Here is a 16603-nt window from a genome sequence, read left to right as displayed (position 1 = left end):
AAAAGAGAAAATCTATTTCTTTTGTTTTAATGCTTGTTCAGGATCAGACAACTGATATGTTAAACCATACATGTAATAATGGAAGTTAGCAGAATGAAAACAGACAAATCACATTATATGCTTCTTAAATTAGGATGCTTCTCCAGACATTGCTTATCTTTTGAAGATGAAACAAATAAAGTCTTGACGAGACTGCAGAAAAATGGTGGAATGGGTTTAAGGCCATGTTGTTGTATGTGTAATTGGAAGTGTGTGAAAATGACAGCCTTGCTGCAGTGCTCACTTCAAAGCCTATGTAATTCCACTTCTGAGCAGATGCAGTATCAGCTCTTGATCTGCTACTAAATAGCACTTCCTGGTGCTGCTGCTGGTTGCAAGGTATGTTTCTGATTTTGAGACCACCCACGCTATTTTTATTCCAATGTATTGCAAGCTGTTTGTAGTGTATGATGTGCATTTCTGTGCAGTTGCATACCCAAGGTGCAAGCTGTGCAGTGGTCTTGTGCATACCTCCCTACTGCATGGAACAGGGGTGAGTTTGTAATACCGTTTGGTCCTGGGAGGATCACTGCACAGAAGAGGTGCAATTGCAGCGTGACTCTTTAGTTGGCTCTGACACAAACTGCAGAGAACTGGCAGGGTCCCAGGTATCAGCTGCTGGCAGTAGGACCTAGAATGCCATTATTTTGCCTTAATGCAAAGCTTTATGCTAGAGCATTGCTACAGTTAGTACTGAATATAGCTAGATAAAGCTACCTTGGATTTGTCTGTACGAGGTGGAGTCCATGTTAGCAGAATCACGTTTAGAACTTGCATACGGATGTATATTTCTGGAAAGTAAATGTTTGTTTCAGGCATCGTACCAGTGAAACAAATAGATTTTTATAAACTTACAAATAGAGCATTTGGAAATCGTTGTATCTCTTTCCTCACACTGATAACTGATCCCAGGTCAGCACATCTCTTTCTTACCTCTGCCCCTTTACTGAACTGGAGGAGCTGGAACTTTGGGGAGTAAGAAGGAAGGGAAAGGAAAGCTGTAAGCAAGGCTTTGTTCCAAGTCTTCACCGGGATAAAATATTTGTCCTTCTGTCTGTAATGACAAATTAATGCACCTGAAGCATCATATTTGTTTAATTTATGTATTGTCTTAAATGTGTATGGGGATGTCATGATAATGGTGTCTAGAATCCTGATAATTTTTCCTCTGAAGAAATCTGGGGACTGAAAGACAACTGGTCATCATCAGTCCTATTGGTGAAGTAAGTGTTGTGGCTTTCATTTTGTAAACTTACGGTTGGCTTAGATTATTTAATGATACGATTTTTCAGAAATTTCAAGTATGCTTATATGTATATTATTTGTGGTTTTGAATTCCTTTTCAAACACTAAGCATAATATTTCAGTCTAATATTTTGGGCTGGTATAGTTCCCCAGAATTACAACAACATACCATCATCGCCAACCTCAATATTTTTTTTGTCTAACTGTAGAATAAATTGAAAAAACATTGCAAGTATACATTTTAGCTCTTTTTAAAATCATCCTATGTCTGCTTAGTCTTGGTTAGGACATTGGTTTTGTTGTTGGTGGTGGTTTTTAAGGGAAAGGAGAAGGAGGAAAGTCAGAAGATTTTTCTGTTTTGCAAGTTAATCCTCTTAATAGTAATGAAAAAACTGTAATCTGAGGATTCCCAAATCTTGTTTGCATAGGTATTTCTATCAGCTGCAGCAACAGGTGCATTTTGAGCCAGACTGAGCATCTTGATATCAGCCTCTTTAAAGCAGAGCATAGAGTATGGAGCACTGCAGCTTAGATTCAGGCAGACTGAGTGGGACTTTAATTAATTCCACATGTTGGCAGCTGTGATAGGAACATCACAGGAGGTGCTGCAGCTACAGCAGCTTCCAGTTCTGTGCAAAATAAAATAGCAATTCACATGTTGGGGCTTCATTCGCTATTCTCAACTGCATCAGGCTGGCTTAGGATCAGGATCTGCCACCAGGCAGGGCTCACACAGGGAGCATCCTTGGTACCGTTGGAGGTGATCTCCATGTCAGTAGAAACATACGTATTGGAGCCAGCCACTCTCATCTGTTCCCAGTTTTGTTGTCAGCTGTAATGGTTTTGAAAACAAGTAATGTTTTTGAAAACATCCTCTTCCATCAACATTGAAAACAGGTAAAACAGATGTACTCAAATGCCAAAGAAAACTAATTTAGTGGGGAAAAAGACACAGAACAGTGAAGCAATACTATTTATATTACATAGCAGCACTATTAGGCACAAAATTGACTCATAACTGCTCTTGTTAATATGTGATTAATGAGAAAAAATTATGGCATCTCCATAGCTCTTCCACTTCCGTAGGCTGTTCTTAGTTCTAGCCTGAAGCTGACTGGGTTTTACTTTTTGTTTGTGTTTGTTTATCTAGCCAGAAATAGGTGATTAAGGACTTCCAGATGGACTAGCTGTTGTACACAATATGACTAGGAGTGTGAGGGGACTCAACTGCTGGATTTACCGTTTTCCATATGTGAAAGAAATGTGATCAGTGCATTGAAAATAATGAGGGCTGATACAGATTTTTAAGCATTGTGAAGACAAAGTATGAGGAAATGCTTGATGAACTGGTGATTTAAAAACAAACAAACCTTGAAATCAACAAATGTATCCCAATTTAGATTTCTTACTGTATTTAAACAACTCCCAGCAATGTATGAGGGCTTCTAAACAGGTTTTGGTGCAGAGGAAAAAATGTTTATTTGGGAAAACAGCCCTTGGATAAAATAATACATTTAGTAAACTCTGACACTTATTACAACAGAAACACAAACTTGGAAGACTGTCATGTTAGCACCAGAGATCACAATGAAAATTTTGGAAAAATAAACTAAGCAAAATCACTGAAAATATTTGGTTAGCCAAAACTTAAGATAATACAGATCTAGATTTTGCATTGGGCCTTCCATTATGTAAATTAAAATTTAGTATTTTCCACATTCATGTAATTCTGAAGTCAAAAGAGGTTTATATTACAGGAATAAGTATGTTTTGTATTTGCTCTTCTGTGGGTGGTAGGAGTCTGGAAGAAAGTATTGAATCGAGTATTACCAAATATAAGTGGAAAAAATAGGAAAATTATTTTAGTACCAGTATTGGTTTCTGCGGGTAGCAGAGCTAATACATGACTAGCCTTCAGTGTTGAGTTTCACTGTGGTTGATGTTAGAATTTGAAGACTGTGTTTGCTTCATTTTACACTCCATAATTCAGTATCTTATAGAAGGAGGCATGAAAAATATTTTTAAACTTTCTTTAAAAAAATCAAAAATGCAGTGTTTTGGAAATGGATCTTCAGTAACAATCTGTGATGTATCAGTTGTTCCTGCTTTCCTAAGGTTTATTTTCAGATACCAGTAAGGAATTCTGAAGTAATTAATTCAAAACAGGATGATGTTTCTCATGCATTTCCAAAGTACCTACATTATTGATGCAGAGGTCCACAAAACAGGATAGTGTTACCAGGTGCTTCCAAAATTCAGCAGCCTTTGCATCTTGAAATGTTTATTTTACACAATGTCCCTGATGTTCTGTCTCGGCAGAAATAGTCATCCAGGCGGCTTAAGGATTTTTTAATTTTCAGTAGTTTATTGCTGAATAATGACCCTTTATGCAGCTAATCTCTTGATTAATCTGTTATATCCTCATTGCTTCTACTTGGTGCCAGCAGTCAAGCGTTATTGTTACGGATGTTGCATGCAAGTTTGACAGACCAGTGTGACTTATGACAGGCAAAGCAAAGCATGGAAACTGATACCTTCACAGTATATATGGTAGTATTTTTATATGGTATTTCTGTTATTTCATCTGTGAAATGTCATGGTTTGAAAGAGCGAGTAGAGAACATGCATAAGTTTAATTTCCTTCCTGTATTTACGTTGCAGTTCAGCGAGGAGGATACAAGAAAACTAGGAGAGGGACTCTTTGTCAGGGAGTGTAGTGATAGGACAAGGAGCAATGGTTTTAAACTAAAAGAGAGTAGATTTAGATGAGATATTCTTCACTCAGAGGGTGCTGAGGCACTGGAACAGGTTGCCTAGAGAAGCTGTGGATGCCTCATCCCAGGAAGTGTTCAAAGCCAGGCTGGATGGGGCTTTGGGCAGCCGGATTAAGTGGGAGGTGTCCCTGGCCATGGCAGTGAGGTTGGTATTAGATGATCTTTAAGGTCCATTCGAACCCAAACCATTCTGTGATTCGGCAAGAATCAAAAGCATTTGAAAGATCTGTGTGTGCAGTTTGAATGTATGGCAAGCAATTAGCATTACAAAACCTGTAAGCTAATGGAACCACAAGCTTAGCTGGAAGCATGGTTGTTATATTGAAATAGATATAAAGCTGATTAAACGAAGTAACTTAATGTTTAAAAATGTTAATATATGGAGGCAGTTGACCCAAACTTAAAATGCATGCAAAACCCATTATTGTGCTCTGTAAGCAGCTCAGTGGATTTTAGCAAGACTTCTGGTTACATGAAGTGATATAAATGGGACAGAATATATATATATATGGCACAGAATTGAAAGAGAGACGTGAATTTCTAGAATACCTAAACTTTTTCCCCTCCTATTGCAGTGCTGTGAGAAACAGCTTTGAATGAGTACCAGATTGAAACCTTGAGACAGGAACTTAGAAAACAATAGTTTTTTGTATTTCCACATAACAACATTGAATTGCAGCGAGTCTTGCATTTCAACTAGTATATTGAAACTTAAGAGTTATTTAATTCGATCTTTTAAATGAAATTCTGTAACCTCTCCAGGAAATAGTGTCTGCTCACAAACAGTAGAGGCCTTGGATTGCAGCAGATTATAGCAGCATGCCTCAGCAGGTCTTCTGATCTAAAGAATCAAAGAAATGAAAGTAGATTGAGTATTTGGCCGTATGATTTCATTCTTCTGAGTTCTCTGTAGTATGTGAATGCTGTGTTTGTCAAGTAAGGTGATTCTAGCTAAGGGCACTGACTTCTATAATGCAAAAGAGGTTGTACTGAGGAAAATGATACAGTTTATATTTAACAGCAGTTGTGTCATAGAATCTATAATATTTTACTGAACTGGATGAGCCAGCTGTCTGTCCTTATAAGTAGGCTTTTTCTTTTTAAGTTCTTTCTTGATACAAGTAGCTTTTATTTTTAGATTAGCTACTCAGGGCTGAGATGGAAGGTTAGCTGTATGAAGTCAGGGGCTATTTTTGGTTCTGTATTAGTCTTCCCAGTTATGCCACTAAAGGAAAGAATCTGTTATGCTGACTTACTTGTGCTGCCGTGACTAATGCATCTATGGGCAAGGATATAATTCTTGTCTTGTAACTGAAAATGCTATGTTTTTTTTTTTCCTCACACAGGCTGGATTATGGTCACAAGCTGCATTTGTTAATTCTCTGTTTCCAATTTCCACTTATTTCCTTGTTTAATAAGGCTATTGTTTCTAAGTGTAACTCTTTAAATTTAGAAGTGTGATGTTAAACTTCACCGTTGTATAATATACTGAGCTATTCAGTATATTATATTTTATAATATTCTGAGATTTTGTTCAAGTACTGGATAATACTGGGGGAAGGGTTTTTCTGGGCTATTTTTCGTTACAGAGAACGATAATGTGATTTGTATTGTGAATCAAGGTGTGATTCAAATTATTCAAAATTTACAGAATTTTAGACTTCCCAACTGTAATTGTTCCCATATCGAAATAGCTGCACGTAACCAGTGCAATCTTTGAAATACTGTGTTGCAGAAAGAAGTCAGGTCTGTACTTTGGAAGACCAGTGAATGGCCCTTGCCAGAAAGTCCTACAGTACTGGAAGGCTTTGGGATACAGCTACGTGTAGGAATACACTTAAACTTGTGCATATTTCTAGAGCTTAGTTTTCTGACAGACATTTCCAGTACAGTGAGGATGATCTGTCTGTTGAAATGCACCCAAATGCAATCTTCCATTTTCATGCGTGTTCGTTTTCTGAATTAAACTCTAGGGATATCGAAAAATATATGCAAAAATCTGTTTAAAATTAAAATAAAACTAAAACGTGGTATGTGCTGTATTCTGTCATCTGTTCCACATAGCTGTATGAGTTGTGGTGACCTGACCAGTCTGTTTATGCAGTCTTTCTGCATTGTCATACTGTATTAGGCGTTTCCTGGGCTTGCTGCCAGACTTTTTCCGTTTACAAGGCAGCAGGCGAAGACTTAACATTTGTTTTCTTTCTTACTCTTCAGATTCCCTGTGGGACAGAAGGGTTTTGTCTCCTTCGTTTTCACTGTTGTTCCTCATTACAGGGTATCAGTGAAAGGAGGTTCATTTTCTGATGATGACTGTAATATGTGTCACAGCCATTGATTAAATAATCAGTTAGGAAGCTGGCCTAGAGGCATTATTCTTATTATGGTCTTTGTTTCAATATTCTTTTTTTTTTTTTTTTTTCCCCGAATAGGATAACAAGCTGTCTTTATCCAAGGAAAATTCAACATTTACAATGTTTTGTATATATTCAGAAGATTTAATGCTTCCATCACTGTTCATTGAATTTAATGAACTTGAAGGCAAAGATAATCAGACAATGCTTTATGGAAATCGTAACCTAGAAATCAGATGTAATATATAATTCTACTGCAGTGTCCAGCAGAGCTGAGGAGGCCCTCAGGCCTTTCACAAGTTCATGCTGTGCTTAGTTTTGTGAATGTGAGTAATTCCACTCACTGCAGCAGGACTGCTCTCAAGCCTAAAGCTTGGCTTAAAAAGGGGATTTGCTGGGCTGGGACCAGAAAGCAGGGGACACTGCTTGATCCAGCTATAGAAAAAAAGACCACTGAGATGTTTTCAAAAATGGATAAATTGAGATTGTAAGGATGATATTAAAGCATCTGAATAATTGCTAAAGTATATGTCTATATCATTTTTAAAAGGTTCTTTATTTTTTTCCAGAAATATAGATTATTGTAAAGGAAAATCACAGACTTAAAATATTAACTTAATTTGCCGGTCTCAAAACACTCACCGAGATGTACAGGGATATAACAGAAGACCAGGTAGTGATTTTTGTCATTTTGTAGCATTCGTTAGTTTTGCATTCTTTCTGCATGACCTGATCTTTAACTGTGTTTCACATTTTAGTCACAAACAAAAAAAAAATCTGCACTTGAGCTTCAGAAATGGAGGTATTTGGCCTAGTCCCAACTATTTATAAAAAACAAATGAGATTTTTTTGTCCTGGTCTGCTAATGACCTTGAAGAGATTGCCTGCTGGGGTAGTCACTGGCATGCATTGCATAGTACTCATAGCTACAGTCAGTAAGAAAGGTGTCGAGTGTCTATCAAGCTCGTGGCTATATGTCCCCAAACCTTAGGACTCCCCAGCCTCTACCCTATGGCTGTTTCAGGCAGAGGTGCTTAGTCCTAGAAGCATTTGAGCTCTTCCAAGCGCTGCATCAGAGGCTAGTAGTTTGTCTATCCATCTTTTCGTATTCTGTAATTTTGTTTAATGTGGGGAGTACCAGCACAATTCTGCACTAGAGCTGTTACTGACCACATAAGCTGGTGAGGAACAGAAGAGTTTTTTGCTGTTCAAGTTAAACCTCAGAGATGGCAAGTGCTTCTTTCCTATACCAGCAGGAATCTTATTACTCAGCCTTATATTCCAGGCTTACTGCCTGTCTGATCTAGCAGTGGTTTTGTTGCTATTCTCATGTACCCTGATGTGGGCTTCCATACCTGCCTGGCTCTTGCTCAGTTTATTTTTTTTTTTACCTGCTTCTAATTCACTTAGTATTGCTGCCTTTGACTCTGTCGTTTCTGCCAAGTGTTAATTTAAAAAGAACAAAAAGAATACTGGCAGTTACAGTACCTTTTTTTTTTTTTAAGGGCATATCAAAGGTTCACTGGTCTACGACTTTTCTCTATATGTCTTCTTCCTGGATATATCCTGGCTACTGATTTGGTTGTTCTCTTGCTATTTACTGAAGACATGGCAGGAACTGTGACTCAGTATAAGGGGGAAAATAGCTGCCTTAAGCTAGTAATGAACAGCTTTCATTCTGGTCTTAGTTCAGTCTCGAAAGACATTTATAGTTTCAGTAAGTAGTTAATAATGGTTAAATGCATCCATCCCCTTTCCCTTGGTCTAGCTGTTCAGTGGAAGTACAGGGACCCAGGGGAAATTCCAAGCTAAGAAAATCCATGTTAAAATCACAGTGCTCAGTAAAAAAGAGTGGGAATGCCCTTTTCACCTTCCTCTTTGAGTTCCTGAGGCTGCCCAGAGGAAATTCTTGCTTTTGAAAGTTAAGTCTGCCCCTGCTGGTGATCGAACTGAAATAGAACATGGACAACTGACCTATTTCTGCAGGACTTCTTTGCTTGCATTTTGTACTTTAGGACATGTATAAACCCTTGAACTGTCAGCCTGACAGTTACAGTGGGATGGATCCAAAAACACTGCAAGAATTTTAATGAGACTGTTCATGTTGCAGTGATGAGGAAGTGGCAATGCTATCTTTATTTGAAAAGGGAAACGAAAATGATGATCACAAAAATGACCTGTCAGGCAAAGTAGACAAATCTTTTAATTTTGCTTACTCAGAAATAAAAGTTGATGCAAGGGGCAAAGGGCAAAACTGTTGGTACAACATAGCTGCAATCTGCCCCAGTCAAAGTGGAGTAGCATTGCCTTGGAGAAAAGCGGAGACCTGTCAGACTGAAGGTACGAGCAGGGAGGTTGTATCTGGTTTTGTTATGCTGACATTCAGTGAATTTTTTTTTTGTTTTTTTTTTGGATTTGTTTTGTTTTTTTTGTAGCATTTTTTTGGGAAAAGGTCATATTGCATTTCTTTAAGAGTTTCAGCCCCTAATGCCTGTCACTACTGCTGAGCTGCAAATATGCACAGATCCAGCTGTTACTGTGCATGCCACTTCTCTTACTTTTCCTTTTGCCTCGTATGTTATGCACTTCCTTTTTCAAATATTTACACCATATCCTATTTTCTTGAAGTCAGTAGGTATACATTTTCTTTTCATTGTTTAAAAAAAATACAGACAATCTTTTGTATATTTTCCAGTTGGATGTCTTAGTTCAGTTTTCATCTAATGTGGGGATTTTGTCATCCAGAGCAGCTTTCCCTAGGCGCAGGGTGTGGCTCTTAAGACTTAAACCATCCAGTCCTGTTGCTGTTACTTAAATTGAATCAGCCGTACTAAATTGAGCCAAAGTATTTGTCTTTACAGCTTGTCATTCTACATTTAGAATGAAACATAGTTGTACAGCTGGAATAAATACAATTTATTCAGTGGGCTCCTGGCTGAAGGGTCTTGATATATGGATCTGCTGTGTGCTTTTTTTGTTTGTTTTAATTTGTCACCTAAAGGAAATAGTCTGTTTTAAAGTTACATCACAAATGCATGTGTTAAAAACTTGATTTTTGTTTTGAACTAAAACTTTAAACTAGTTGAAGTCCTCAGATAATATTTAAAGAACACCATACTGCTTACTTATCTGTGTAAATTTCTTTCAATTCTGCACAGCTGTGTTTGGGATAACAGGATATTTAAAGGTATCTTTCCTCTGTGAACTGTTCCACTGTTGGTTAATCTGAATAAAGTAACAATGACATTGTCATAGTCTGTGGCTCAAGAGGTTAAATATTATTACGCTTTACGCATCATTTTTTTTACATGAAGAGAAATGCCATTTGCTAGGCTTTGTGCTCCAGTTGCCAGTTGTCACTTCCTGCCTGTTACTTGCCTTTCCTCTGACTCACAGGGCGCCATACAAAATATATGCCTTTTTTAATGAAATATCCAGTAAAAAAAAAAAACTATAAGGTGGTCATTTAATTATAGTTGGTTACAGGACTCTTTTTCATATTAAAAATTTGAGACAAATTGAATTCTTTAGTAGTTTTTAATATGTTTATAAAACACTGTAGTGTCAGTTTCTCAAAATCTTTTAGTGCTTTTTTTCCTCTGGAGGATGGAGGACAAATACCTTGTGGGCGAGATCGTCGTTCAACTTTTCTAATTGTAACTTTGTCATGAAGGATAATTATAAAATCCCTGTTGAATTCTGTCTATAAACGATGGGTCGTTCTTCTTGTGTCTTCCAGGGATGCATCTTCTGCTTGTTACAGTCAGAGGTAGGAGTAGGGGTTGGTGCAAATTACATTTTTAGGCTTATGTGATGGTAATAATGGGAAAGGGATTTCTGTAAAGGTCACGGTTTTCTATAATCTAGTCCTGTAGCTTTATTTGACTGAAATACTTCTTTGTAAAGAGGAAACTTCTTAGGTTGGCTATAAATATTTGTCAGAAATACAAACCAATTTAAAAGGTAAATGTGATGGTTGTATATGTTGCATTGAAACACTGCACCAGCGGACAGCAGAGGATGAGGAAATTTATTTTTCAAATAGATGTGTTTGAACAGAAGCCGTGCAACAAGACAACCTGACAGCAGGCTGGACAGTCAGAGGAGCAACAATGGGTCGCTTTGTATTCAAAATAAAGGGAAAGTAGTGGAGTTACCAGCAGAACATAGGCAATGTTTGTCCAGGAAAGGGTGTTGTCTTTAGAAATAAATAGGGCTTAACACATTTAAAACACTTTACTTAGAATTAATTAATTCAGAGTTAATTAGCTAATGTTCTTTTTAAAGCATTCCTAAAGAGTTTTTCTCAAAACATATTTCATTTTTCTGTTGGAAAAAAAAGAATTCAAAGAAATATGAAACTCTGGTGTAAGGCTTTGTAGTGTCAACTGTAATTAATTCTACAAAGCTTCTTCATGTACCTCCGTATATGCCTTCTTTTAAAATATATATATATATGTTTAAATAGACCTTTTCTTTCTGTAGACAAGCAAATCACATTCATCATCTTCTTATTCAAGACCATTATCTGTGGTAATTTAAGCCACAGACAGGAGAGATGTTCTGATTGAGTGTTACTGCCAGGCCACTGCTGGAAAACAAGCGCTCTGAGTACTCATGTAGAGCTTTTGTGCTTAAAGCTAGGAATTGGCCAGACCTAAATCTCAGAAATGACATAAGGACTGTAATTCTAAAAAAGCCCTCAATAGTATTGAAAATTAGATATTCTTCTGGTGCTTGACCTTGTCAAGGTGTCTACAGCTTTTCAAATTTAAACATCATGCACAAAAGCCCACAGCATCAGGACTAGCAAGAGAGTTGTTACTTGAATGAGTGAATGAAAGACTCCTTATTTTGCTGGTTTTGCTATGGTATGCATATGTGCAACAAAACAAAAAGAATGGGTAGGACACAGCAGACAGGCACTTAGTGGAGAGAAAAGCTATATTTATCATATACTAGTTCAATAAATCAAATTTTGTTCACTAGCTTACTGAAATAGTTCTCATATGCAAAGGTTCTACTGCTGATGAAAGTAAAAAGATAAGTAATGTTCAAAATTCAATTGTTTTTAAATTTCTAAACCGATGAATCCTGTTTGAAGCTATAAACAATTGCTATATGATCAAAATATAGATATTGCTATTTGATCAAAATATAGATATTCTTCCAAGCAGAATTGTGTTATTTGCAAGTGAGACCACAGTGGACCTGCAGCATGCAAAATCTCATGCAAACTATTCAGTTCACCTTTCCCTCAGTAGTATTTTTGCATGCTAAGTGAGCACTGTTATCATTAACTGCAGCATATACATTAGTTTGAACTCTGTGGGAAATGAAGACCATTTATTTTAGCATCTGCTTGCATCTTGGGAACTGATTCTATGACTTTATTATGAAGGCCTAGAAAAATAACCATTAGATTGTGCTTTTAGGAAAACCAACAATTTCTGTGAATGTGGTTTTAGAAACACTTTTCTTACCTTGTAATTTTTTATTTTTTTTTTGGGGGGGGGGGGGAGCTTGGTAAATTTGAGCAGATCTTTGTTCTTCATTGATTGAACTCTTAAAATATTTTTTTTACATGCTTGCACATTTTACATGTTAACCAGTCAAGACTATTTGTAGGGAGAAGGAGGAATTGCAGTATTCACTGTATGGCAAGCAGCTATGTAAATGTTTCTCACACTTGCATTTATCTGGGTCCAGTTATAAGTACAGTTTAAGACCCTTTACAGTCAGCTGAAGCCTTGGCTTGTGATGGACAGGTGGAAGTTGCGGTGCTTTAAATCAGAACAGAAGGATTCATTTTAGGCTCTGTTAAAGTACAGCATTCAGCTGTAACCTGCTTGAAACAGCACTGCGAGGGCACAGGGGCACAGGTAGGGCAGTGGTGGGTGCGCAGACGTTATGGAAATGGAACCTAGTTTGGGGGCTTTGGGTGGGAACTTGGGCTTCATGGAGTGTTTCCCTCCTTTTCCAGCAGTGCAACTGGGGTAACTATTCTGAAAGGTTTCCCACGCCTTACTTTTCTTATAAGGATGGGTTTGAGTTGGTTGTTGAATTCTCTGCCCTCCTACTCCTTGTAGGTGGAAAAGATATTTGGTCTTTGTATCTAAAGCAAGCTTTTACATCAGTGGTGATGCTCTTGGGAAAAACAAAACAAAAAACAGAAATCTCTGGGGATGTAGACTCTCCTTATTAGTAGAGTGAGTTATTAGGTAGAGGGGAATAAATACCGTGTTAGCAAAACTCTTAAATTTATACAGCCTTTTGAATCCCATTGGTACTGCCTCTTTGGTTAAACCACCATCAGCAGTTTCAAGTACAGCTTAAAACATCTCCGGGAAATGCAAGTGGGTTGTTGTTGTGACAATAAGATAAAAATAAAAGGATTTTGTTGATGGCCGGAGCCCTTTGGCTTCCTAACACAGTGAAACCAGCAGTTGATGCTGCAAGTGGCCGAGCCGTGTGGCTCCTCGTGCTGCAAGGGCACCTGCTGTTCTTCCAGGGAAAGCTGCCATGACAACTGCGTGGCTTGCAAGCGCCTGGTCCTTGCTTTCCTGCAGCAATGGAGGGTCATTGGTATTCTGGGCAGCTGCCTGCTGCAGGCAGCAGCAAACCCTTCCCTTCCTCGAGATCTGCCAGCACTCGCTGTTAGCACCCTGGGTAAAATATGCAAATGGTGTTGACAGGTATCTGGAAAAGGAAAAAAGGAAAAAAGGCCCGTTTGCATAGAAGCAGTGATTTGTTTTAGCTTGTTAATTAAATGCTTTTACCAAATGGTTCTAACTTTCATAGCTTCTACAAATCTTTTATTCCCAAATCTCATTCAGAGTATGCAATGTTAAATAGGAACGTAAAAAAGAATAGGGAAGCGAGGTGGGGGGCATGTAGAGCACACAGGAAAACATTAATCAGCTTACATTTAAAAAATATCTTCCTACCTGCAATCACTTATTTTCTTAGGGACAGTTAAAAGGAGTTTGGAATTTCTTTAGTGGCATTTTTGGTTTTAATTTGTTTTAAAGCAGACATTTCTTCACAAACTGGCTTCTTGGCTTTTGAGGGGTGGTTTTATTCAAGGTCTTTGGTTTTGTTTCTTTAAAGAATATCTAAAGCATTTGTCATTGTGACATTCCCATCCTTCTCCAAATGTATTTTAACTTCATTATTGCAACAATAAAGAACAGAATGAGCTGTAAAGGGCATGGAAGGAACTTTGTTTTTCCTTTTTTCTTCAGTAAGGACTACCTTTTAATGACAGGGTGAAATAGATGTCTTGTTGGGTTTGTTTGTTTGTTGTTTTTAATAGGACACCAAAATATGAATATTAAATGCCATAGATAAAAAAAAATGCAGAAGCACAAAAATTTTAACAGATTTTCCCACAAGCAATTGATGTAAGAATACCAGAATGCTTCAGTAGGTTTTCTAGCTGTTTTCATCAAAGCCGTCAGCATGCACATATAGGCAAAAATACAGGTATTAAATGTAAGAGAAGGTGGTCTTGGAGGTAATGGGCAGTCATACTTAACATTCTTGACTGTGAGGTTTCCTGTACTTCTTCCTGTACGTGGAAGATAGCTGAAATACTTGGGAACTAGAGTGTTTGTCATTATAAAAGAGCGTTACGGTATCGCTGTAAAAAGGAAAACAAACTAATTAAGTGTTGCTGACTAACTGAAGACTTAGCATTTGAAAATACTGCATTTGTTTATTTTACTTTGTATATTTTGCCATCAAGGTGACATGCTTGCAGGACTTCTTTGGAGATGACGATGTCTTCATTGCATGTGGACCTGAAAAATATCGGTATGCTCAGGATGACTTCGTCTTGGATCACAGCGGTAAGACTATACATCCTGAACCTACTGAGATAGTCAAGTTCATTGAGATTTCCTTTTTTTCCCCCCTCAAGCTGTGCATTATAGATTGGTATATATTTTCTTATTGATGAAAGCATTTTCCCAAACCATCATCTGAATTCTGTATATCTGTTAAAATGCACTAACAATGTTTAACGAACCCTGTCCCTAAAGTTCAATGGAAAACAGCACTGAATTTTCAAAGGTTCAGTTATGTCTCTAAATGTTCCTAAAACCAGTTATAAACATTTACTTTTGACTTCTATGGGCTACAAGATGGTCTCACATATTGCTGTCATCATGGGATGTTTAAAAAGATCACATATGTAACTGCTAATTTCAGATCTCAGGTTGTCCTGCTAGACAAGTCATATTCCATGTTGAGCCTGTTTATACTGTGAGATGGTAGGGGGTTTTGTGCGGAGAAGGAGGTGAGACAAACCAGGATGTTATGTCCACACTGTCTTCCATTGACAGATCGTGAATTTAACTTGTTTAAGAAAGTTACTTTTCCATACAGAGAAAATCTATAATGCAAGTTCAAGAAAAAGTTCCCTACCAGGGAGTTTTAGAATTGTCTCGGAATATCAAATCATACACGCTTTTTGTTGTTGTTGTTTGTTTTTTCCCTCCTTTTCTTTTTAGGTCTGTATTGTCTGTAAAATCACAGTTTTCCTTCTATGAAAAATGAATCTGAGTGGTAATAAAAATTGCCCTGGCAAGAACCATCAAATTATTTGAGGATAGATTTGGGTTGTGAACTTTTGCTGTTTTTTCTAATTTTTATGAACACCATAATTTCATTACAAAGTCTGCTGTTATATCAAGAGGCATAGGTACGTACCTAACCAGTGGTCCATACAGTAGGACGGATAGAGGATTTCAACTGGCTCCCATTCTAGTGTAATCGACAGCATGCTATTCTTCCAAAACTACTTGATTATGTTGATTCAAATAAAGGGTATGTTTTAACCATTTAAAACTAGCTAAGATATGTTTGTATTCTTGTGCAGACATAGGAGAACATGGTAGTATTAACTCACACTACAAATTCTAGCCTGAACAAAATTATAATTTCCTTTGTGATCCCAAGGCTGTAAGTTTACTCTTCCCATTACACCATGGACAGACTGAGCTCATTTCCTTACTGAGAACCCAGTTATGGAGGGTTTCTTTCTCAATTTGTCTCTTCACCTTCAGTGGTCCTTGCTTCTTGTTACATGTCTGGAGGTCATAATGGATAAAAGCAGTTTAAGTACAGAGTGGATCATGACTTGGCTGGCAGGGGATACAGCTCTACATACTACTTCTGATGGCGACTTTGTATCACAGTCATTGCATTGCCATCATGGTGATGAATAACAGAGACAAAATCGAGAGGGAAATTTATATGATTTCATGGGGAGAGATTTGCAGTAGATGCTAACTGTAGGAATTCAAATTTCATCAAAATGTCAATACATGTATGACTATTTATTCCTTTCCCATTTAGGTTGTCCTTTATTTAATGACATACAGTTGGTGGTAAATGGCAGTAATCTGTTGTCTCAGCATTTTGAAAGCAATAGACATTTTTCACCTCTTCAAAAATTGTTCACAACATCAGCTTCTTCTGAAGTAAGGTGAATTGAGCTTGCTGTGCAGTTGCCCTATGTGGAGGTGCCGTTACAGCACACAGGATTTACTGAACTGTCAGAGGAATTTTGTCATTGGCTGGCTTTACTCTTTCAGCTGTGCTAACTTGAATAATGGTCATAATCTGACTTCAAGATTTCAGATATTAAATGCAGAAGGTTACATAAAGCATTTGGCTCAAAAATATGTATATGGTATGTGGGTTGAAGTTCTGAGGTTGTCATTATAAATTTGTTTCATTCAGTTTGGCAAGCATGTTTAGGAAATACTGATGTTCTTTTTCTGGATGATAAACAGCAACAGTAGGGTTTGGAGGAAGCTGGTACAATGAATTGTTTTTGAAACTCCATCTGCTTGGTTTGTAGAATGCCGTGTTATGAAGTCGTCTTATTCCCGATCATCTGGCATGAGGTATTCTGGGTCCAAAAGTCCAGGACCTTCACGTCGAAGCAAATCACCTGCCTCAGGTACAACTTCTAAGAAAGAGATAAACACATAAAATGCATGAAATCTAGGATTTGTTTAATGGATTGAAAAGGCTGTTGGCTATACGTGAAATATAAGTGCCATGGTTTGTTTCCTGAGGTAAAAATGCTTTATCAGTTTCTCTCATAGATATAATACTGATTTATAACAAAATACACATTTATTTTTGAATCCTGAAAAGAAGTGTGGCTTCTATTTATTG

At 37.4% G+C, this 16603-nt stretch overlaps 1 protein-coding gene across 5 annotated transcripts in view; it reads left to right on the top strand.

Annotated features, from left to right (window-relative positions):
• The window catches only part of DCLK2 (doublecortin like kinase 2), an 86617-nt gene that overhangs the window by 27137 nt on the left and 42877 nt on the right, over nucleotides 1-16603 (top strand). For all 5 annotated transcript variants that reach the window (XR_014584457.1, XM_083836365.1, XM_083836366.1 and 2 more), the window contains exons 3-4: nucleotides 14160-14262; nucleotides 16281-16382. Coding sequence is in view for 4 of the 5 variants with exons in the window: in XM_083836365.1 (XP_083692491.1) it covers nucleotides 14160-14262; nucleotides 16281-16382 (205 nt within the window). In the remaining variant the exon portion in view is untranslated. The remainder of the gene's footprint in view (nucleotides 1-14159; nucleotides 14263-16280; nucleotides 16383-16603) is intronic.

This window comes from Anser anser (genome assembly GCF_964211835.1).
Source record: "Anser anser genome assembly, chromosome: 4".
In the NCBI taxonomy this organism is placed as follows: Eukaryota; Metazoa; Chordata; class Aves; order Anseriformes; family Anatidae; genus Anser; species Anser anser.
This window is presented reverse-complemented; position numbering and strand designations above follow the sequence as displayed.